This window comes from Girardinichthys multiradiatus, chromosome 7, assembly GCF_021462225.1.
Source record: "Girardinichthys multiradiatus isolate DD_20200921_A chromosome 7, DD_fGirMul_XY1, whole genome shotgun sequence".
Taxonomy (NCBI): Eukaryota; Metazoa; Chordata; class Actinopteri; order Cyprinodontiformes; family Goodeidae; genus Girardinichthys; species Girardinichthys multiradiatus.
This window is the reverse complement of record NC_061800.1, coordinates 40,697,077-40,719,854: the sequence shown is the minus strand read 5'-3', so window position 1 is coordinate 40,719,854 and position 22,778 is coordinate 40,697,077. Positions and strand designations below refer to the sequence as shown.

General features: G+C 39.9%; 2 protein-coding genes across 5 annotated transcripts in view; one reads left to right on the top strand and one right to left on the bottom strand.

Moving 5' to 3' along the window:
• traf3ip1 (TNF receptor-associated factor 3 interacting protein 1) overlaps positions 1 to 12,514 on the bottom strand; it is a 36,162-nt gene extending 23,648 nt beyond the window's left edge. For all 3 annotated transcript variants that reach the window (XM_047370851.1, XM_047370852.1, XM_047370853.1), the window contains exons 1-4: positions 12,242 to 12,514; positions 7,998 to 8,066; positions 6,522 to 6,683; positions 66 to 194 (exon numbers count right to left, since the gene is read on the bottom strand). In XM_047370851.1, coding sequence (XP_047226807.1) covers positions 66 to 194; positions 6,522 to 6,683; positions 7,998 to 8,066; positions 12,242 to 12,364 — 483 coding nt within the window. In that variant the 5' untranslated portion in view covers positions 12,365 to 12,514. The remainder of the gene's footprint in view (positions 1 to 65; positions 195 to 6,521; positions 6,684 to 7,997; positions 8,067 to 12,241) is intronic.
• A 2,502-nt stretch (positions 12,515 to 15,016) lies between these two features.
• On the top strand, positions 15,017 to 20,851 carry agr1 (anterior gradient 1). Of its 2 annotated transcripts, XM_047371016.1 has the most exons (10): positions 15,022 to 15,036; positions 15,194 to 15,294; positions 15,681 to 15,725; positions 15,835 to 15,944; positions 16,146 to 16,209; positions 16,431 to 16,483; positions 17,471 to 17,547; positions 17,787 to 17,850; positions 19,747 to 19,830; positions 20,512 to 20,851. In XM_047371016.1, exons 4-10 carry the CDS (start codon positions 15,845 to 15,847, stop codon positions 20,559 to 20,561), a joined length of 492 nt encoding a protein of 163 aa, XP_047226972.1. In that variant the 5' UTR covers positions 15,022 to 15,036; positions 15,194 to 15,294; positions 15,681 to 15,725; positions 15,835 to 15,844; the 3' UTR covers positions 20,562 to 20,851. The 2 variants fall into 2 exon arrangements, with proteins under 2 accessions (XP_047226971.1, XP_047226972.1); XM_047371015.1 differs by lacking the exon at positions 15,681 to 15,725 and having other exon boundaries at positions 15,017 to 15,036.
• The last annotated feature ends 1,927 nt before the right edge of the window (positions 20,852 to 22,778 follow it).

Sequence of the window (22,778 nt, the reverse complement as noted above, 5' to 3'; positions counted from 1 at the left end):
GGCAGGGGGCTAACCTAGCTCATATTACAGAGTACTACAACACTTGTGTATATATTCTGACTCACCTCCTTATCCAGCTGTCGGTCCTTTCCCTCCCTGTTTTCCTTGCCCTGAGACCTGGAGGAGCTCGCTTTCGTCTTCAAGTCCACCTTTTCTCCTGCGAGAACTCGCTTCACTGCGTCGTCGCTGGACAACTGCAAAGCAAACAGGAACTCGTGTGATGCAACAGGGACCAAAGCAAGGTGTGAAGGAAAGTCCATTAATGATGGACAATAATTCCTAACATTTTGGATGCGGTTCCTCCGCATCTTTCAGCACCACATTTCAAAATAAAATCAGATATAAAAGGGTTCAAAAACGGCACAAAAAGTCAACGCTCCCACAGAGTTGGTCGTACTGTGAGCAGCACGGACCCCGAGCAGACTGGCTGTGGACGTTTGAGATTTCATAGTCATGCGTACCAGTTTTCTACATTTCTAGTGTGGCAGAGTGGCAGTGATGCTGCGACTAGGTGCTTGGAGCAGTGTGTCACGTATAAAACAGTTCCATGTGGAGGTTTTTTCCCCGCTGAGCAGTTTACTGCGTGACACCGCGTACACGCTTGTAAAAACTGAGCTTCGCACGAACGTGTCCGGCAGACATCCATGGAGTCAAGTACTGCCGACTCTGTAGAGGCTTTTACACAGAGGCCGTTGTAATGTAAAAATACATTTCTGACTTGCTGCATTTGTAAGCAAGTTTGTTGACTGTATTTAAGTTCACCTTATCTTTTATTTTAGCTATATAACAAAATAACAAAGTAGTAACTTCTGGCAAAATCAAATGCAAAATTAAAATAAAGGCAGAAAACATAAGTATAATAGATATAACTTTTAAAGAAATAATTGCATTTTTCAAAGTTAAAAACTAGATTGCTTGAGGTAAAAGTCTAGGAATAATTACATGCTATTTAATAAAAACCCTAAGAAAATGTTTATGATTCTTCTACAAATTCCCTTTTTAAGTGAATTCCATGTTTTACAAAGTAAACATATATTTTCACCTATAAAGTATGCAATCATATAGTTAATATATAATCTAATAATGTAATGTTACTGTAAGGCTCCTAAAAGACTACCTGTCTTGTAGCCATCTATAAAAAAGGCTGTGTGGAAGAAAAAATCTCCTGATATAAACTCAATAAATTCATTTTAATAGTATTACAATATATACAACAGTATTGTGATTGTATTGTGCTCATATCACTCACTAGAAATAATGTTTTGATGCATTTTTTTCATAACCGAGTTAACACAAGTTAACTGGGTTATGAAAGCTGCCATAATGTTCTAACAACACTTCACAACAGTAGCTTTACTAAAGCAATCTGACACAGCACAGGCAGCTACGCTAAGCCACGGCTAGGCAGGTCACATACCACAGATGGAGCAGCAGTAACCAATCGCTTTTATCGCTTTTTAACTGCAAGCCGGACAGGAAAAGGTCCAGTAACTAGACCTTTGGAAAACCAGGACTCATTAAATCAAATCCTCAAATAACAAAATGTCACAATATTCCATGTTTTACTGTGAACTCCATTTTATTTGTTTGTTTCCGCAATTCTTTCCAGGTTTTCATTGTGGGAAATCATAGGGCCTTGCATAGTCATGAAACATAAATAACAATAAATGTTATGATTTGTGTTATGTTGTAAAGAACCTCAGCTGGAATAATTTATGTCATAGTTCATAGAAGTAAAAACCCAAAAAGCAGCATTCTTAACAGAAATGGCCTACAGATACCTTCAATGGTGGCACAGTTAACCATAACAGTACTTTCAGATACTGTGGTAAATTACATTGAATCTTACTTGAAAGACTAGGACTGCTTAGTGCCATTTGGTTTAACAAATCTGAGGATCAAACATCCTCACAGCTCCATTCTCAGGCCACTTCTATTTAATCTCCACATGTTCCTGCTAGCTAGCTCATATTACTACAACATGGGCCTGTGTATGTATGTTGATTTCTGTGCCACTTCATGATCAAAGTCCCCTACAATCATTGAGTGAGTGTGTTCATATTATTAGTCAGTGGATGTGTCAGAATTTATTCCAGGTTATTGCATAAAGACCAAGGTTTTATCCCAAAATGTTTAGAAGCTTACAGTTTAGCACCGACTAGAAGCTAAAAACTACAGAGCATACAACATGTTTATTATGTATTAGATATTTTTTGTTCCAAATTTGCATTTTACTGTTTCCTTTGTTTATGCAAATCGTAAATGTCCCTGTTATAAAGCTGATGCATTTTCTGTTTTTCATGTAATTTTTCTTTGACTGATTGATTGATTTCTGTAAAGCACTTAATATGAATGATGTCATGCAGAAGTGTTGCATAAGCTGTAAAAAGAAAAGACTTGAATCGTCAAGAATTATTTACATCCACATTAAAGATCAGCTATCTCCAGGGCAGCAGCTCATCTGTTCACACTCCATCTCCGGGGTTCAATTAAAACATTTTACAGTTCTCCCCCAGGCAGCTGGACTGTGTTATCAACAGTGTCATTTTTATTGAGAAAAATAACACCCAGACCTTTTATTGTGATTCAATAATAATATTAAGATATTTAGTAGAAGAATAAGCAGGGTTTGTACAATTTTCCCATAGTAAAGTTCAAGCAATTTTCAAACATTTTCAAGGTAAATTTTCAAACTTTTCCAGCACCAAACGTGGGAGCAGTCTGTATGTCTGTGCACCTTTTCTTTTTTCCTTATAACCATGTCACACACACTGTTCCCTATGTGAAGGGAGCCCATCATCAAACTAAAATACTGTGCCACTGATTAAAATTTACAGTATAATATGTAATATAATATGGATGCTGTATTTCAGGCACAAGGAGCCTGAAAAACATCGGAGGCACGGCACGCATGATGGAACGAGCAACAGCCACTTGTTGAGTAATTAAACCACTAGCTAACCACCTTCACTAGTATTTTCAATACAAATGTTTTGATGTTGCACATTTTGAAGTACAGTAGATGATATGAAACCCTAGCTCGATCCATCTTTAAAAACAATTAATTTGCAATTTACCAGCAAAGGTGCAAGCTAGCTAAAATTTACATTTCTCTTCCGTAGCAGGAAGCCACTTGAGGATTTGGTCCTTGTTTCAACCATGTTTTGTATCTAGTGTTTTTGAGCCAGCGGACATTAAAAATGGTTACCACCAGGCATGCTGTTTTGTCCTGCTCACCGCGACATGTGCGACTAGCAAGACACAGCTAAGTGCTCAGAGTAGGTCTGCTTCATAGCTATGCCAGGGGCGCGCTGGTCCAGCGGCTGGTCTTTTCATCAGATGATGTCTACTGCTCACACGGTGGTATTATGAAAAGGAGCAAACCCTCTCTGAGCAGCAGCGAGGCTCTCTGATACTTCATTGAAGGAAAAATGATTGTTCTCTTATTACTTGTACTCGTCGTCTTCCGCTTATCCAGGACCGGGTCACGGTGGCAGCAGACTCAGCAGACTCAGCAGAGACACCCAGACGTCCCGCTTCCCAGACACCTCCTCCAGCTCCTCCGGGTGGAGCCCAAGGCGTTCCCAGGCCAGCCGGGAGACATAGTCCCTCCAGCGTGTCCTGGGCTGTCCCCTGGGCCTCCTCCCGGTGGGACGTGCCCAGAACACCTCCCGAGGAAGTCGTCGAGGAGGCATCCGGTATAGATGCCCGAGCCACCCCAACTGGCTCCTCTCAATGTGGAGGAGCAGCGGCTCTACTCTGAGCTCCTCACCCTATCTCTAAGGGAGAGCCCGGCCACCCTAAGGAGGAAGATCATTTCAGCCACTTGTATCCGGGATCTCGTTAGTTCGGTCATGACCCAAAGTTCATGGCCATAGGTGAGGGTAGGAACGTAGACCGACCAGTGAATTGAGAGCTTCGCTTTTCGGCTCAGCTCTCTCTTTACCACAACGGACAGGCACAGTGCCCCCGTTACTGCGGGGACACTGTTGATCTCCCGCTCCATTCTTCCCTCACTCGTAAACAAGACCCAGAGATACTTAAACTCCTCCACTTGAGGCAGGAACTCTCCTCCAACCTGAAGAGGACAAGCCACCCTTTTCCGGTCGAGAACCATGGCCTCGGACTTGGAGGAGCCAATCTTCATCCCAGCCGCTTCACACTCTGTTGCGAACCGCACCAGTGCATGCTGTAGGTCTTGGCTACAGGGGGTAAGCAGGACCACATCATCTGCAAAAAGAAGAGACAAAATCCACTGGTCCCCAAACCAGACCCCCTCCGGCCCTTGGCTGCGTTTAGAAATTCTGTCCATAAAAGTTATGAACAGGAACGGTGACAAAGGGCAGCCCTGCCGGAGTCCAACATGCACCGGGAACAGGTCCCACTTAGTGCCGGCAATGCAGACCAAACTCCTGTTCTGCTCGTACAGGGACCGGATGTCCCCTAATAAAGGGCCCCCGATTCCATACTCCTGGAGCAACCCCCACAGGGCATCACGAGGGACACAGTCGAATGCTTTCTCCAGGTCCACAAAACACATGTGAACCGGTTGAGGAAACTCCCATGAACCCTCGAGTACCCTGTAGAGGGTATAAAGCTGGTCCAGTGTTCCACGGCCGGGACTAAAACCACACTGCTTCTCCTGAAGCCGGGGTTCGACTATCGGCCGGACTCTCCTCTCCAATACCCTGGCGTAGGCCTTACCAGGGAGGCTGAGGAGTGTGATCCCCCTGTAGTTGGAACACACCCTCCGGTCACCCTTCTTATGTAGGGGGACCACCACCCCAGTCTGCCAGTCCAGAGGCACTGTCCCCAACCGCCACGCAACGTTGATGAAGCGTGTCAACCATGACAGTCCCACAACATCCAGAGATTTGAGGTACTCAGGGCGGATCTCATCCACCCCTGAAGCCCTGCCACCGCGGAGCTTTTTAACCACCTCGGTGACTTCAGCCCGGGTGATGAAAGAGTCCAACCCCGAGTCCCCAGCCTCTGTTTCCACCAGGGAATGCGTGATGGCAGGATTGAGGAGATCCTCAAAGTACCCCTTCCACCGCCCGATAATGTCCTCAGTTGAGGTCAGCAGCCTACCAACACCACTATAAACAGTGTTGGCGAAGCACTGCTTCCCCTCCTGAGCTGCCGGACGGTTTGCCAGAATCGCTTCGAGCCCAACCGGTAGTCCTTCTCCATGGCCTCACCGAACTCCTCCCAGGCCTGAGTTTTTGCCTCTGCCACAGCCCGGACCACAGCACGCTAGGCCTCACGGTACCCGTCAGCCGCCTAAGGAGTCCCACAAGCCAAGCACAGCCGATAGGACTCCTTCTTCAGCTTGACAGCATCCCTTACTGCCGGTGTCCACCACCGGGTTCTGGGATTGCCGCCGTGACAGGCACCGCAGACCTTACGGCCGCAGCTACAGGCAGCAGCATCGACAATAGATGCGGAGAACATGGTCCACTCGGACTCTATGTCTCCCCCGGAATCTGGTCAAAGCTCTCCCGGAGGTGGGAGTTGAATACATCCCTGGCCGAGGGCTCTGCCAGTCGTTCCCAGCAGACCTGCACTATGCGCTTGGGCCTGCCAACTCTGTCCGGCTTTCTCCTCCTCCAGCGGATCCAACTCACCACCAGGTGGTGATCAGTGGACAGCTCAGCCCCTCTCTTTACCCGAGTGTCCAAAACATGCGGCCGAAGGTCTGATGATACGACAACAAAGTCAATCATTGGCCTCCTGCCTAGGGTATCCTGGTGCCAAGTGCACTGATGGACACCCTTATGTTTGAACATGGTGTTCATTATGGACAATCTGTGACTAGCACAGAAGTTCAATAACAAAGCACCACTCGGATTCAGATTGGGGAAGTGACATTCCACGTCCCTAGAGCCAGCCTAAGCATCCGAGGTTCGGGCCGCTGACGTCTCCACTTTTGTCCGCCACCCAATCCTCTTTGCACCGACCGGTCCCTCACGGTTCCCCCTGCAGGTGGTGGGCCCACTGGGGGATGGCCTCGCGTCTCTCGTTCGAGCTTGGCCCGGCCGGGTCGCGCGAGGAGCAACCCAGCCACTAGGCGCTCTCCGGCGAGTCTCGACCCCAGGCCTGGCTCCAGGGTGGGACCCCGGCTCCGCCACGTGCCTCGATATAATAGTCCTCATGAAGGATTCTTGAACCGCTCTTTGTCTGACCCGTCACCTAGAGCCTGTTTGCCATGGGAGACCCTACCAGGGGCATTTAAGCCCCAGACAACATAGCCTCTAGGATCATCTGAGCACTCAAACCCCTCCACCAGGTTAAGGTGGCGGTTCACCTTTAACATAAAAAAGTCAAATTTAAGTTTTTAATCAAACTGTAACAGTGAAAACTGCAGTAACAATATCAAGGACTTTCAAGGACTTTATACAGAAATCAAGCACTTTCCCAACCTTGTAAACACCTTGTTAAAATTCAAGCATTGTCAAGGACTTCAAGCACCTGTACGAACCCTGACTAAAGATGCAGAGTGATTTCCCAGAAAGACATACCTTGTTGAGGCAGCACCTTGCGATGGCCTGTAGCAGCTCGTTGGTTTTCTCGGGCTCATGGCCGGCAACGATTCGTGCAGGCTTTGCTGCCAGAGGCTCACCAGAAACCAACATCACAACATCTATTGCTTTCTGAAGAAAGGCTATTTTAGAGTCCTTTTCCTAGAACATAATAAAAAAATTAGCAAAAGATTATAGGACATCAAAGTAGAAAGTCTGGTAGACGTTGTTTCCTGAAAGTTGGTAAACATCTCAGAGCTTATTAGGTTTATTGGCAGCCAGTCAGTAATAAGCAGGGCTTGTTTATCGTCATCAGGTATACTGAGATATGAAAAATGTAACCCTGATTTCCCATCATGGCGTTTCTATGGATTAACAGTCTTTTAATAAGATGCCAGAGAAAATGTGGGAGTGTAACATAGCACCCACCCTCCCCAACCTCTTGTTATAAACTGCAGGTCAGCTGGCTGAAAGAAGTCTTCTACCCTTTTCCCACGTTTGTTCAGTCTATATCTTTGCTTAAAGTGATTTTTTTTTCAATAACAATAAATGCATGCTATCTCAACATTATTATACCTATAATAATCAATATTTATATTACTTTGGCAGCTATAAGAATATTTATTGTTTTCCTTTTTTAAATAAAAGTAGGCAGATCGTTTTAAACATATTTTGCTTTTAAATTCTTTGTGTAAATATTGTGAAAGACTGAAACTTCAGCATTTTTACTTAACATTATCATGTTGTGAGAATCTCCCCGCCCTAACCTGGTCAGTAGTATGATCAGGTATAAATACGTTCCTCAAAGCAAAGAAAAACAGGTGTTCAGTGAGACTTTGTAAGTAAATGAACATTTTAAATATAAAATCTAACAGAATCTAAGGTTGATAAATTGTTAACCTTCAGAGAAGTCTGACTACAGGCAACAAAGGCAAAAACCAACAAATTATAAAAAACAAATCATCAACTGGATTGACTTAAAATATAATTGCTTGGTTGTAAAACTAGCCTCACTTTCTGACTGTCCTAAAACAAGAAAATGCATAAAGAAAGAAATGAAAACCCCTAATATGTATTTCTTATCATAAAAAACATATCTATAAATTGCACAAAAAACTTGATTCCTGGTAAAGTTTGTGACAGTTGACTTAACAGCCTTTATTTAGGGTAAGGTGAGAAGCTGGTGTAGATTAGCGCATCCTTTCCTAATCCAGGATCAACTTGCAAATGGCAGACCTGAGTTCTGACACCTCGATAAATGCTCGATTCTTCTTACTCGGTGTTCGGTTACTCAACACCCAGACGGATCAGTAAAACACAAGAGGAATCTCAACTGTGCAAGCTTGCTAATCAAAACAATAAATAAGCACCAACGGAATGAAACAACTATATGAGAGTGTTACAAACACAATAATATATTAGTTCTGTATATTAGCAGGCCAAAGGTAACAGAAAAACAACAAATAACCAACTTACCTTGACACTATCTGACTTCATTTCTTTTTCTTCATACAAGCCCTTCATAAAACCAGTGGTCCTGATGACCTGAAAGTTGGGGAACAAGAAAGTTATTAGATCGTTATTAGATCGTTTTTTGAGACTTGTATCTGAAACATCTTTTCTGTCCATCAATCAACTGGTTTTCGGTCCCCGACGTGGATCTCAACTTTGAGAAATTATCATTTGTAGCAGACCAAAGTTTGCCTCAGGTAGCCTGTTCCTCAGACCAGGAGGGAGAAGAACACATTCCTCATATAGCGAATGGTCACTGATGGTTAAACATAAATCCTCAATGTTTGTCTCCACAAAACAAACAGAAGACAGTTTATGTAAATCAGCACAAAGGTTCTTTTTTCTTAAAACCTGTATGCTCTTAAAGTGGTATACTTTCCATAATAAATACACTAAAAACATTAACATTGTTTAACTAAATCCCTCTTGAAAAGTGTGGTAGGTGTGTTTTGAATGTTCTTGGACTTGACTTCCTAAAGTCATGTTCACACTGAATATACACTGTAGTGTTGAGTTCTTCTCAATTTGCATGTGAGCAAATCACTTCATTGTTACTGGGTTTTTTATCATGAAAAGAGGGGTCTACTTCTGATGTGGCTGATAGGCACAAATAAAGGTTATGACAACGACGAAACTGATACCACAGCCTAAGCTTATAGTAAGGTCTGTAAATAAAGAACTGTATTGTACTCCCTTATATTTAATTCATTGTCACATGAAATGTTCCATTTATCAATATAGATTTGAATCAGAATCATGTGTGAAACCAATTTTAATATTTAAATGAAAACAAAATCGTGCCTCTGACGTTTATTTTCTGGAATCAGATCCAGGAAATCATGTTAACCAAAGTAAAGGAGGCAGTTGAAGGAACGCTAACCCTAATCTAATATTCATGAGCCTGCAGTGAAATATTACACTATGTAAGAGGTGAAGATTAAGAGGAAGGTCTCACCTCTAGAGTGCAACTGACTTGGTTTCTGCATGACGCTTCATGTCAAAGAGGACTGTTATATCAAGTACAATTTGAATTGCAACGTTTAATTGAGACAAAATACTTTCGTGACACGCTCTATAAATACTGAAAGCTTTTGACTGAGCCAAACTTTTCGCACTAGAAACAATCTGGGGCCATTTCTTTTATCCAATTAAAAATGCTAAATAATGTTTATTTTTTATAAATTAAACATGCAATATTTTACCGAAATAAATTAGAAGAGAACAAACTATTTTAGGTCTGAAAAACGGGTTAATCTCATCCTAAAATAATTACGAAGTGTGTCCATCTGCATCAGCTCCATTTGCTGGAGGGTCAAATTTGTGCCATTCTTAAAGTGTAGCCAGGGGCCACATAAAACTATTCCAAGGGAAGCAAATGGATCCTGGGCCACACTTTGGACACCCTATAAACAAAACTATACCTTTGCTGTACAGTTTAAAAGATACAAAATGTTTTGACAGGTGTTAACTGATCCGGTCTATAACTCAGCTCTTTATTGCCAAATGTTTCAGTTTATCATTGAGCATCTCAGATTGGACAATGATACAGTGTTTAAATTAGAGATGCTGATGCTGGTTGGTAGATGGTAACACAGTTATCAATGTTTGCCTAAACTCATAACAGACTTGTCAAAGTTACTCATTCTTTTCACCATATTTGTGCCATTAAGACTTTGAGCTCTACACGTAATGTTAATGAGATGCTGCTGGTATATTAATAGAGGTGCTCTTTTATTCAGGGGTCGCCACAGCAAGGCAGTACAACTTGCACAAGGACTTGGCAGAGTTTTTACGCCCAGCTCCCCCGTATCAAAGACGCAGACTACATCATGAAGGGACTTCACTGGTATTCCATAGGAGAGGGATAGTATTTGGAAAAGAAAATATAATTAATTTAGCATAAATCACAATTTCCACACTGACACACAAAGTTGAATATGGCCTTCTACTGAAGCAGCACCATATTACCTCTGCAACCAGTTAGCTCAGTTTTGCTAACCAACTCCAATGTGTGGCGTCCATGGACCTAATCACACTTGCAGAAATCAATCCAAGGTATGTAGGATGTTACGACATAATCACAATAAACGCAGTTATTTTGTCCGATAAACTATGCCTAAAAAGAATCACATCCCTTTAATTCCAAAATGTATCACTTATTTACAAACATTATATATTATTACATAACAACAAGATTTATTTTATGGCATATTTCAGAACCTTTCCAATGCTAGTTGTCTTTTTATAATAAAAAAGTATTCTAAAACTGGGAACAAACATTATGTTTACACTAAGGGAAAATAGATGCTTTAGAGCAAATAATTTCTGCCATCAACGGGGCTTAACGTCTCCAGTTTGTCACAATCTTCAGTGTATGCAAACAGAATTTAATCTGAACTCTCACAAAGCAAACTGTGAAATGAAAATGTATGATTTTCAAACCTTTTCACAAAAAACATATGATGTGTGGCACACATTTGTATTCAGTCTCCCTGAGTCAGTACTGTAGAACCACGTTTTGCTACAATAACAGCTGCCAACATTATTGAACATTCTTTGAAAAAGAATTAGTCAGTCAGGTTGGAGAGAAATTGTCAAGTCTTGCTACAGATTTGGATTTAAATCTTGGCTTTGACTGGGATATTCTGACAAATTAATTAATTCTGACAAGTAAACTTTGACCTAAACCATTCCACTGTAGCTCTGGTTGTATGTTCAGGGTTGTTGTCCTACTGGAAGGCGAACCTCCAGCCAATCTCAAGTCTTTTCTAGCCTCTAGCAGGTTTTCTTCTGTCCCTGTATTTACCTCCTTCCATCTTCCCATCAACTCTGACCAGTTTCCCTGTCTCCGCAGAAGAAACAGCGTCCCCTCAGCACCGTGTTGTTACCACCATCTTTCACTGTAACATGAGCGTTAGTTTTTGTCCACTCTTGCGTTCTCCAGGAAGGCCAGTTGGTCACATCTGATCAGAGGATCTTCTACCACATGGTTGCTGTGTCCCCTACCTAACATGGGTCTCTGCAGTTACCATGGCCCCCTTGACAGCCTTCCTGATTAATGCTCTCACTGCCTGGCCTGTCGGTTTAGGTGGACAGCCACTAAGGCTGCATGTCGTCAAGAAAACATGCAATACATAGTTTTCTTAAATGTCACACGAAAAACATGACTTACGATAAATATAAAAACACTTAACTAAACTTTCTTATGTCTTTCTGCTTTGGGTTGATTCCAAACACAGAGACCCCAAATATTTAGAAGTCTATCCATCTTCTGATAAAATAAAAGAGAACTGATCTGCCATACTCTTTAGCTTCAGATGATGAACTGGTCGGTCCAGTGTGAGATGTTCCTTAGAACCCTGCTTTAAATCTCTCCACAACTGTATCCTTGCTGTGTTTCTTGGTCTTCATGATGCTGTTTGTTCACCAACATTCTCTAACAAACATTATGGGTCTTCACAGAACAGCTAGATTGCACACAGATAGACTCTATTTGCTAATTACATGACTTCTTAAGGTGGTTGGTTGCACAGAATTTTACTTAGGGGTATTTTGAAAACCATCCTACTTCACAAACTCGAATTTGACAAAAGGCATTTTAATGTGTGGATTACCAAGCTACATAGACCTCTTGAACCATGAAACTGAAATGTTTCGTCTACTACATGGAGCTCAACATAAATCTACATTACCTAACAGTCCAGCTGTCATAAGCTGCTGGGCATCAGTGCTGCCAACGTGACATGGGTAAGTATACCAGACTAATTTAGCTAACTTATTACCGCGACCAACACAGTCCTGTTAGTGTAGCAGTTATCCATCTGTGGACTAAGCAGTTTATCCTTGTCAGGGTTCAGGTTGTGCCTAGCAACTGGACAACGCTGCTATATGGAGAGCTAAAGCAGCAGACAGATGACTTCATACGGAATTAACAGTTAAATTGTTTGCAAATAAACGTTAGCAACTGTTTAACTGGAGATTTAAATGTCTTAAAATGTTGCTCTTACAAGAATATTCGCGCCACATCTGATCTCTACTAGAGCACTGTTGTTGTTTGATGCATGCTAACTATTACGTTAGACTTATTAGGGGCCACCTAACTATTTTTTCTTAGGATTCAAGCAAGTCCAGTTAGAGAAATGTGCTCTAGGGGGGGTTCATATATAGGAACAGCAGCTTTAAACATGACTTCACCGTTTCAGGCTCACCTCGCTGAAGATGTCATGAAGGTACCGAAACGGCGGCCTGCTCAGCAGTTTCTCCGTGAGCGGCGGTTTCTTTATTACTTTTCCCAGCGTGTCCTGAGTCTTTTTCACCACCGCCGCGTTCATGGCTGCGGCGGAAAGCGCAGCTCAGCACTTTAACCGAAGAAAACTGAAGCAAAAACTAATCCGAACTGAAATACTCGGCGGCGGCTCTTTGGCCCGGTTGCTATGTCAATACACACCAATCCCACAGTGCATCGCAACAACGAAGAGTGCGCATGCGGAAATGGCTTACGGTCTCAATGCATTCTGTCTCCATAGCAACAGCTAACAGCTAGCTAGCTAGGTACACTGATTACCAAAATGCTTTGCAGCAACACAAAAGCTGGGTTTTGCCACATTTTGCGGCTGTAGCTTTTGTGGTGAATTATTCATATTAATGTCGCGTTAGCTTAATCATTTGACTTAATAACCAAAATAAATTATGTGTTTGTGGCCTGGCTCAAAATATTTGCTTAACTTTATTTCAGTAAAGTCATATCACATAAGGCTGTGAGACAGTGAAACCCTTCCACTCAATTCAATTAACGACGATATTTCTATAAAGGAGAGGCAGGTGTGCTTGAAATAATTGTCTTATCAATTGTTACCTCTGTTAGAACTGACTTGGTGTGATTTACTGTGTTTAAACTAGTCATTTACTGGTTAATAACTGTTACTAGAGACACACTGGTTAGTTTGTGCCTCAGCACTTTGTAAGTTTTACGTTTCTTTTTGTATTATTACAATCTTCTTAGAGCTGAGAAACAGCAGGATTGTACTCTCAAGGCCTTCTATCAGTAGGTCTGTTGCAATTAGATACACACCTGGTGGGAACACTCACACACCTTTGTAGAACAGTCCAGTGAACTCATGTGTGCAGAGACTGGCCTGCCCACAGTATTAGCATATGACCAATTAGATCGTGGTGCATGCCCAAGAAGATAAATATGCATTGTACTCTAATCACTTTGCTCTTTCTGTGGATTGAGTCCAGCGCTGCTCATATTTATGTGTTCAAAAATAAATAAGGCTTTGGCCTTTTGAGAACTTGAGACTGACTCAATCTCCTTTCCTGCCTCCTTTCGAGCTGTCAACAAAAGAAGTCAGTCATAGAAAGTTAACACCTCCAAAGAAAAAGGTGCCTCCATTATACTTGGATCAAAATGGAAGAATATTTAATCTAAAATACTATAAGTCCTGTTAGTCCCATATGTCTAAAGACATAATTAACTGTTGTACATGTCAAAACATAATAAAATAATTATGTGTACATTCTCATTTCCTAACAATATTTCTAGTTATTCCAATGTTATTTGTCAGGTTCCCAGTTCAAACCCTGATCTAAGAGGGTTAAAAAGCAGAGAAATCACCTTTTCATGGGTTTTGACTTTACCAAGAAGTTTATAGTCAGTAACTTGAAGCCAAACAATCATAGAGTTCAATAAAAGCTTAACTTTACTTAGTGCAGAACATCAGAGATAAAAGATGTAATTTTTATATAAATCAATGTAAAAAACCCAATTTTCTAACAATTCACATGTTTTTTTTAGATAGTAGATAAAGGAATGACATGGAAAAAAAAAATCCATACTTGATTTTCGTTGTTATTTTCATATCTACTACTTAAAAAATGTTAAAAGCAAATTCCATATTTTTTCAGACTTTTCAAGACTGTTTGAATCTGTTTGCTCACAAAGTCACTGGGTATAAAAACAAATAGACCACTGAACATGATTAAAATCATTGTGAAATGACCTTTAGCAGGTATATCCTAAAGCTGGGGTCTGCAACCTAAAGACCTAAAGTCTAAAGAGCCTGGAGTGGCTCTTTAGACCTTCCACTGTGACTCTTAATAACTTTGGCCAAAAATCACAAAGTTGAGTAATGTTTTGAAACGTAACAGTAATAAATAAATCAATGCAAGCTTAAGTTATTCTTTTATCTTTAGGATGCAAACAACATGCTTTTTAAAAATCAAAAATTGTAAAAATTAAAAAAAGTATTTTGTAAAATTAGCAATTTTGAAGGGTGATGTGGCTTTTGGGGATATATGTGTGTGTGTGTGTGTGTGTGTGTGTGTGTGTGTGTGTGTCTGACAATGACATGGCATGGAGGACACTTTTGGGCATAATAGACCCTTAGCAAGAGCCTAGATTGATAAAATGCATATTTAATAAAAATAATAGTAATAATAATTTTATTTATAAAGCACTTTCAGTTAAACTGCTGTACAGGGAGTTAAAAACAGACATAGAAAAACAAATAATAAATATAACAAACAATTAAAATATTTCAGAATAACTCATGACACATTTGCACTAATTCGGTCATGTCTTTCTCTTTAGTAGAAAAACTGTATGTATTGGCTATATACTGCAGTAACAAAACATTTTTTTGTTTTATTTCCCTTTTTATTTATTTACATTTCATATGTCTTCATTGAGAGCAAACTGGAACTGAAGTGAAACTCATTGTTTGTGTGCAAAAAGTTAATTCTGACCTATTTTGGCCCTATAGTTTGCTGCCATTAATTCATAAATGGCAGTGATACAGTAATAAAAACGGGGTCAGGGACCAAATTTTAACTGGACTTTTTACATACCATGATTATTTTTGCTTTCAACTTTTCACTCTTGCTATTGTAGTGACTGGGGTTGTGACCTAGCCTGGCTGACACATTTGATTATGGACTACAGAGGCATTTTTGGTCGGCTCATTGACTGCAAGTTGTTCAGGTCCCGTGGCAGCAAAACCAGGTTATATCATCACCCCTCCACTGCCGTGCTTGATAGTTACTATGCTGTGTTTAGTTTTCGCGAAACAGCCAAATGAGGATTGCTGGGTGTGTTTGTGAGCACACATGCATATAAATGTATCTCAGTGAGTAATATGTTCTTTGTCTCATACTCATAGCAAACTATTATGTATACCTGTTTGGCAAGTTCAGTTAAAAAGCTGACAAAAGGGAAACCAAAGAGGTGAGCAGACACAGACTCTTGCTTCATGCTGACAAGGTAAGACATTCAAGTATTTTCAGACAAGAGTAGGGAAAGTTTGAGTTAAATTGTTTGTGTGTAAAAATGTGTTTTGCTTTTTAGAACATAGATGTACTGAATAAAAGATGAATAATGTTGGACTTTGAGAATTTGCACAGTAATTGCTTTACTTGTCAATTTCGGAACTCAGTTGTTGTAAAGCAGATTATTATCTTAAATCAGAGCATAAATGATGGCTGTGCCAGTTTGAAAGTAGAAACGTGCAATCCTGATACACACAAGAACCCTCTAAAAGAAAATGATTGTTTATACAGTATTAGGAGAAGCAGTTTATCAAATTCATTTTAAGGAAATGCTTCAAATTGTTTTAATTCCTGCTGTGTTCACCGACACATGAATCCCAGGCTTGTCTGACTTATTCTGTGACTCGACGCTGAATATCTTTGAAGGTAACCCGAAGCGAGCTATGTGATTGTAACCTTTTAAAACGAGTGTTCTCTCTTTGAGGTGTGCTTGTCATGTATTTAACAGCCGATCATTACTCTGGTTCTCTCACAGGTCGGGAGCGATGTTTCGCTGGGTCTTGCTTGCTTTGTTCATCAGCCTCTGTGCCAATGCTGAGGCACAAAAAAAGAAAGGGAAGACCCAGACTGCGCCCCAGTCCAGAGGTGGGTCAGCTATCTTTTTGAAGTTCAGTCCAGCAAACACATTTCCCAAAAATATTCAAAGATTTTATCACAAAACACAACTAAAGTCTGAAAATTGCTGGTTGCTGGTTAGCAATTTTGGTCAGCATTGTGTAAAACATTTGGAAGACTTATTTGGCGTCAGTCATTTTTAAGTTAATTTTTAAGTGTTTTTTCTTTTAGGATGGGGAAAAAATATTAAATGGGTCAAAAGTTATGAGGAGGGCCTGTCAGAAATAGCCAAGAGGTAAGACTAAGTTTTTAAAAAATGTTGTCTAATAAGATGTCTAATGCATGGTAGCCTTTTCTTATCACACAGGTAAACAGATGGCTTTTACTTCTCATTAATCATTTAAAATGTATCATTGCTGCTCATTTTGTCAGTAAATTTATTGCATTTACACCATCGGTGTGCTTCTTGTGCTGAAGAACCTACTGAGTTGTTTCACTGTGGTTTGTCTTTCCCAGTCAGAAACCACTGATGGTCATTCATCATCTAGACAACTGTCCACACAGTAAAGGTACCGCAGTAACTTTGCTTTGGTTTTCTTCAATAAAACAAATGTTACGTGTCTAGCTGTAGATCTGCACACACCCTCCATTGTTCGCGTGGCCGCTTTGACTTCACTTGGAGTTAAGTGCTTGTATCCCTGAATACCTGCTGTGCAGGCAATGAAGTAGGTAGGATTCTTAGCTATAAATCACTCAGCTGGTTTTCTCAAGGTGAGCTCAGTGAAATCCCAGCCACAAAGCAGAAGTTCTTAGTTTTGTTCTTTGAACTACACGCTTAGTGGCATCTCTAGTAAAGAGATGTAAAAGGCCTTAAAGTCAGTTGTGTATTGATGGAGCAAACTCTCACTCTAAAGTTATTAATTTGACTGCATTTATTCAGGAAGGGATCCCATGTTAAGATTGTTTTTAAACAAAATCACCAGCGTCACATTTATTCACAGTTCTGCTTTAAATTTGACCGTTAATCTTTGATCAAGCTCTGTTGATCATCTCTGTTGATATTTGTGAAGAGGTTATGTTGCTCTAAACCTTAACAAGCTTCCAGGGGCTTTTTGATAGAGAAACAGGCCAACATCATCACAGATCCTCCATGATACTGTCCCATTTTAATTATAATGGCCATACTAAACCCAGCTGCAGTGTTTGTCTACATCTCTATATTTGTGATGGTAGGATGTGAAAGGCTTTTTTGGCATACATCCCAAACAGACTTGGTGATCCCAAGAAGCCACATGGTTCTCAAAGTCCCCTCACCATCCTGGCAAGATAAACTTGGGTTGTTGTTCAGGCCCCTATTCAACACAGACTACGAAAAACTAGCCTAAACAAACAAACTGAACTGTGAAAATGCATTGGTTTGAATGAAAAAGGGATTTAGAATCCACTTACATTAACAGGTTAGAGTATTTTTATCATTTGTGTTGCATGGAGACAGAACATACACAGTATTACTGTCATAACTATTATAGCCAGACTAAACCAACTTATTTCCACAGCTCTGAAGGAGGCATTTGTTGCTGATAAATCCATCCAGAAAATGGCCAAAGAGGACTTCATCATGCTCAACGTGGTGGTAATTAAATCCATTTTACATATTCTGAGGAGAAAATGCACATTTTAAAAATCCTAAAGCTTATCAGAATAGGTTGTAATTGATACAATATGTTAGAACATCAATTTACAGTAGTGTACAGTGGATGGTTCTGCAGTTATTAAAGTACTTAATTGCAATGCTTTCACACTCTTTTGTTGTCCCAAATGAACATAAGCTTATTAAAGCCAGCTATTATCATTGTTGTGATTATTCTACAGGAGGAAACTGGAGACAAGAATCTGGCACCTGATGGTTATTATGTTCCCCGAATCCTCTTTGTTGGTAAATCCTCTCATCGAAGAATATTATTTGACTCACTGATGTTAATTAAGGCTCTGACATATTCAGATATGCATATGTGAGTTTTTTAATTAGGTGTTGACATGACCCTGAAAGTAGCAACATTTAAGTAGAATCATAAGACTATGGTCCTGATGAGAAGGAAAATAATACATTTGATCTATTTTGTGTTATTACAATATTTCATGTGTGAATTATCTTTGGAAATTCCTGTCCCACAACCTGAATGTCGGAACAATACAGCACTCTCATTGATTTTGAAATTCGTTTCATTGCAGAGCCTATGGAGATATTTAATGCTTTTAATACATACAGTCTGGCATCCCCTTACTAAAATATTTGGGACTGAAAGTTTTTTTTTATTTTGTAATGATACGTTCAACTTAAAACACTTGAAAATGTGTTAAAACATGAAGGAAACCTGCTGCAAAATGTATCCAGGTGTGTGACAGTTAGAGTTTATTGAAGACATCTTTTTTGTTGGAATGTTCCAGTCAATTAGCTGAACCCTCCTAATCCGCAACCATGCTTTTGTAACATGTGTAAAATGTTGCCCTGCCTAAAAAATCCCTGGACAGGATTTGGGTTTAAAAGCAGAAGGTGTTCTTCTACCATCTCTGCTGGGCATTGCTACATTAATGCTGCCATTACAGAAGTGGAAATGGGTTTTGTGAATAACACTGACAATGCTGTTTTGACCCAGAATTGGCATGCTTTGGGTGTTTGTCATGTTGCATAGTCCAGTCCTGCTTCAGCTTAGGTTTTTAACAGATGCTCACACAAGCACCCTTTGATACACAATAGAATTTCCAGTGGATTCTATGATGGTGAGCTGGCCAGGTTTTGCTGCAGCAAAACATCCCCAAACTATGATACTTCCACCTCAATGCTTCACAGCTTTTATGATCTTTTTTTTGTGGAATCAGTTTAAGATGCATCTGCCCAAAAGCCTTATTCTAGAAGTCCTTACCTTCAGATCAACGCCCTCTCTGGCAAACATTAGTAAGGTCTTCATGTTTGTCTTAGAGAGCAATGGTTTCCTCCTTGCACACCTTCTAAGCTGATTTAGCATTTTAATGTCAACAGTAGTAAGAGTCTGCTGTAGGTCCAGTGATGACATTTTATGGTTTTTGGAGACTTCTTTCAGCATCTTCAGGTCTGCTCTTGAAGTAAACATACTTGGACACTCAGACCTGGGCATGATGGTGATTGGTTTGAATGTCCTCTACCGGTAGAATATTTTTCATACAGTGGAATGGATGATTTCAAATTCCCTTGTGACCTCTTTAATTCCTGAAACCAGACAAGTTGCTACAACCTTTTTTCTTAAGGCTTCAGACTCTCTGAGTGGAAGGCTCCAAGGCCCTCACTTCAACTTTCAAGAGCACACCAGACTAAATGTCAGAGGTTTAAACAAGCCAAACCTTCTTCAAAATGCTGAGATGATTGTTTAACCATGTGCACCCTAGCCATTTCAAGTTGTAAGCAAATCTGGGATTGTCCTATTTTTAAATTATTACATTTTACAGGAACTTTTAAAGGTCTTTTTTTATTGTTTACTTATATTATTATAGGTATTGTCAGAAATGATAATAAATATCTATTTGTCCAAATATAAAAACAAAACACAGACTTTCATAGGGTCACATAATTGTTTCACAACTGTGTATATGCAAGAAACATGAAATAGCTCAGGTTTTTGCTCTGAGGATTAAAATGTCCAACTAATAGTGCATTTACTCATAGTTTCCCAGCATTCTTTGTTTATCATGTTATATTGCTACCTGTCACAGAATCATAAACTAATGAACAAAATAAAAACCTTGCCAATATAAAAAAGACCTCTGTCTATAGCTGATCATGTGTGTCATTCTGCAGATCCAGCTCTGACTGTGCGTGCAGACATTGTGGGGCAACACACTGACCGTCTCTACACCTACAGCCCGGATGACATGGAGCACTGTGAGTGACCGTTAACTCTTACTCTGTGCAGACAAGATTTGCTCTCTTGTCTGCGCACAGACTGAGCTCCACAAATATTAGCCTTCTACCCCTCACTCAGACACAGTTTGATTGGCTGGAGAAAACTTAAAATATGCAGAGAGCGTCAATGTGTCCAATCCGTAGAGTAATCTTTACATGGAACACTTTAAAGGTTTAGACATTCGGAGTTCAATATTTAAGCAACACTCAGCATACATCTTGCCTTTTCAAAGTAGAAAATCAGAAAAATGCTGGAATCTCATAGTTTGGTTTGTTTTCTTGTCCAAAGGAACCCACATTTAGATATCTAGCTTTATCTGGCTCCAGGCCTATTTGAAATATCTGTTAAACTTACAAACCTTTTTCCAGGTTTTGTTTAAAAGGAATAAAAAGTGATGCAACAGTTTATTTCTGAGTAGCAATAGTAAGCAAACTATTTCATACTCAAACCAGGAGTTAGCTGTTTGTTGACACAGTGTTTTAACAGGCTGAACCTTCGCGTCTAAAACCTGTTGACAAATCTGCAGTCTCCAAAAAATAGGGGTTATTACAAACTGTTGCACAGCAGATATACCTGCAGCTTGTCTTTAAGAACTGTTCTGATAGCAGAACAGTACTGGAGCCCTGATGTCTTTGCTCCTGTCCTCTCTACTTTGGCAGTGGCTGCAAACATGAAGAAAGCCAAACTCCTGCTCCACAGTGAACTCTGATGCGGCTCCACTCCAACCAGATGGATGCTCCTGCAGAACGACCAGCACTGAAGTGTTACACGGGCTTTTAGAGCTCATTAAAACCAACATTAAAGGGATGAAAGTGTTATTTTATTCATGTGTTTGTAATGTTTTGGTTGCTGGTTTGCAGCAGCACTTTCTTCATGCAAAGAACGTGCTGCATACCTCAGAAAAAGGTGGAAAAACAACTTCAATTGTCAAGTTTTATACAGAAGATTTCATTGTGTTGTATCATTAAACACAGCTAAATAAATTGCTTTCAAATTAAAGCTAATGTTTAAGTTGAGCCTTTTTTACCCTAGCATTTTAAAATCTTAACATTTTATTTTTATAATGATTGTTAACACAAGCAAAAGGCAAATTTACCACCAACCTTCATGTTTTCGAGACTTTCTGAAAGCTTATGAATCAAACAAAACTGAAACAACAGCGCCGTAAAGTATTTCCTTTTTAGAGTTCCCAAAGTTACATTTTAACTTTCATTTTAATGACAACAGATAAAGAAATAGTTTTCATTGGACAAAAACCTGGAAAACAGAATAGATTTTATTATTACAGATGTTGGCATTTTTCCAACACTAGGTGGCAGTGTGTTATAGCTGGTCAAAATAGGCAGACTGTTTCTCAGAGATCTGATTCAATTAACATAATTACACGATCAAAAATCAAAGAGATGATATAAGCTTTGATTAATTTTAACAGGTAAAACCTTAGTGCAGCTGAACGGCATACATGACAAGTTAGGTAAGAAAATCTGTTATAAAACTGCTTGGATTTTCTTTACTAGTCACAGAAGGCTTCATGAAGCCTGTCAAATAGGTACCACATGCTAAGAAATGCAGAAATGACTGCAAGAACTGCACACACAGTAAATGTATAAGTTGTGTTTTCCTTGAAAATGTTCAGATCATTTTTAAAGAAGAAACCCAAACAGCTCAGCTGTTTTACCCAAATGTCTTACATGTAATTAACTGTGTGCAGTACAAAGCAGACATTTCTCTCTCTACTCCATCTAAATTCCTCACAAAAGTAAAAAAGCTTTTTTTAACACATGCTAAAAGAGCTCACCAAGCAGTTGGTTTTCCTTCATGCTGTTTAAAAAATCTCAAAATAGACCTGTAGAGATTTTTTAAAAACTGCCTCCCTCTGTTTTTTTTCCCAATGGGTTTCGAATGCTCGCACTGCTGGATTCATAACAAATGTGTTTTCTGCCCCAGCATCTCAACTCTGACAGTTCCCTCCCTGTGTTCTCTGCACTGTTGTTTCAGTGTTCTGGGAGAGAAATGATGTCTCCAAATTCTTCTTCTCCACTTTCCAAAGCTGTCATTCCACTTTGGGAAAATTAATAATACCTCGTTTATTTGGCACTTTTAAAAAAAATTGTTATTCAAGTGAGAAAAACAGGGATTGAGGCTAAGTTTCATCATATAAAATGTTTTGATGTGATAGCCACACAGTGCTGTGTATTCAACACCATCAGGAGTGGTTCAACACAGAGAACATAGTGGATACGTTTGTGTGGGGTGGCTCTTGAAGCTCTGACCACAGCTGCAGTTCATGCCTTGTGAATCCTAAAGCAGTCAAACACTAATTCATTTGGCTCAGACACAGGAAAAAATAACTGCAAATGAAACTCCTTTTTGTTGCCAAACATACAGGAAGATTATTTCGAGGACATGGTAACTGATTTAATGTAAACTGTAGAATCACCTACAACATGTTCTGCCCTATGCCTGCTACCTTGAGACACGTTCCTTAAACCCATATTTCCAACTGATGTTTTTAGCAGGTGACGAGAAATCCATCTTCTTCTCATGTTTACTTCCAGAAGCATTGGACCTTTAACATTATCAAGTAACAACCCTAAAGAGAGGTGTCAGTACAAATGCTTTTTTGTTGCCAAAAGGTGCTTTTAAAATTGCTTTTCTATTATGAAATCAATTGAAAGGCTGATTATGACTTAATTATGTAACAAACGTTTGATTTTTTTTTTTTTTGGTTTTAAAGTTTAAGGCCAGAGTTTTGTTTTAAATAAACTTGCTGTTGTTAGTTTACAACTATATGCTTTACCACACATGTGGACATCAAATTTATAGAAATATTCTTTCAGACCAAGCCATCAAACACACAGAGACACTCACCTAAGTTTAGAAATCTTTAGTTTGACTTTGCCAGTGACAAGGACACTAGGCTATT

What these genes read in the sequence shown, in the direction of transcription:
- agr1 (XM_047371015.1), top strand. An exon ending in GACTGCGCCCCAGTCCAGAG is followed by an intron (nt 15,945 to 16,145) that starts GTGGGTCAGCTA and finishes TTTTTCTTTTAG; the next exon opens with GATGGGGAAAAAATATTAAA. An exon ending in CCCGGATGACATGGAGCACT is followed by an intron (nt 19,831 to 20,511) that starts GTGAGTGACCGT and finishes CTACTTTGGCAG; the next exon opens with TGGCTGCAAACATGAAGAAA.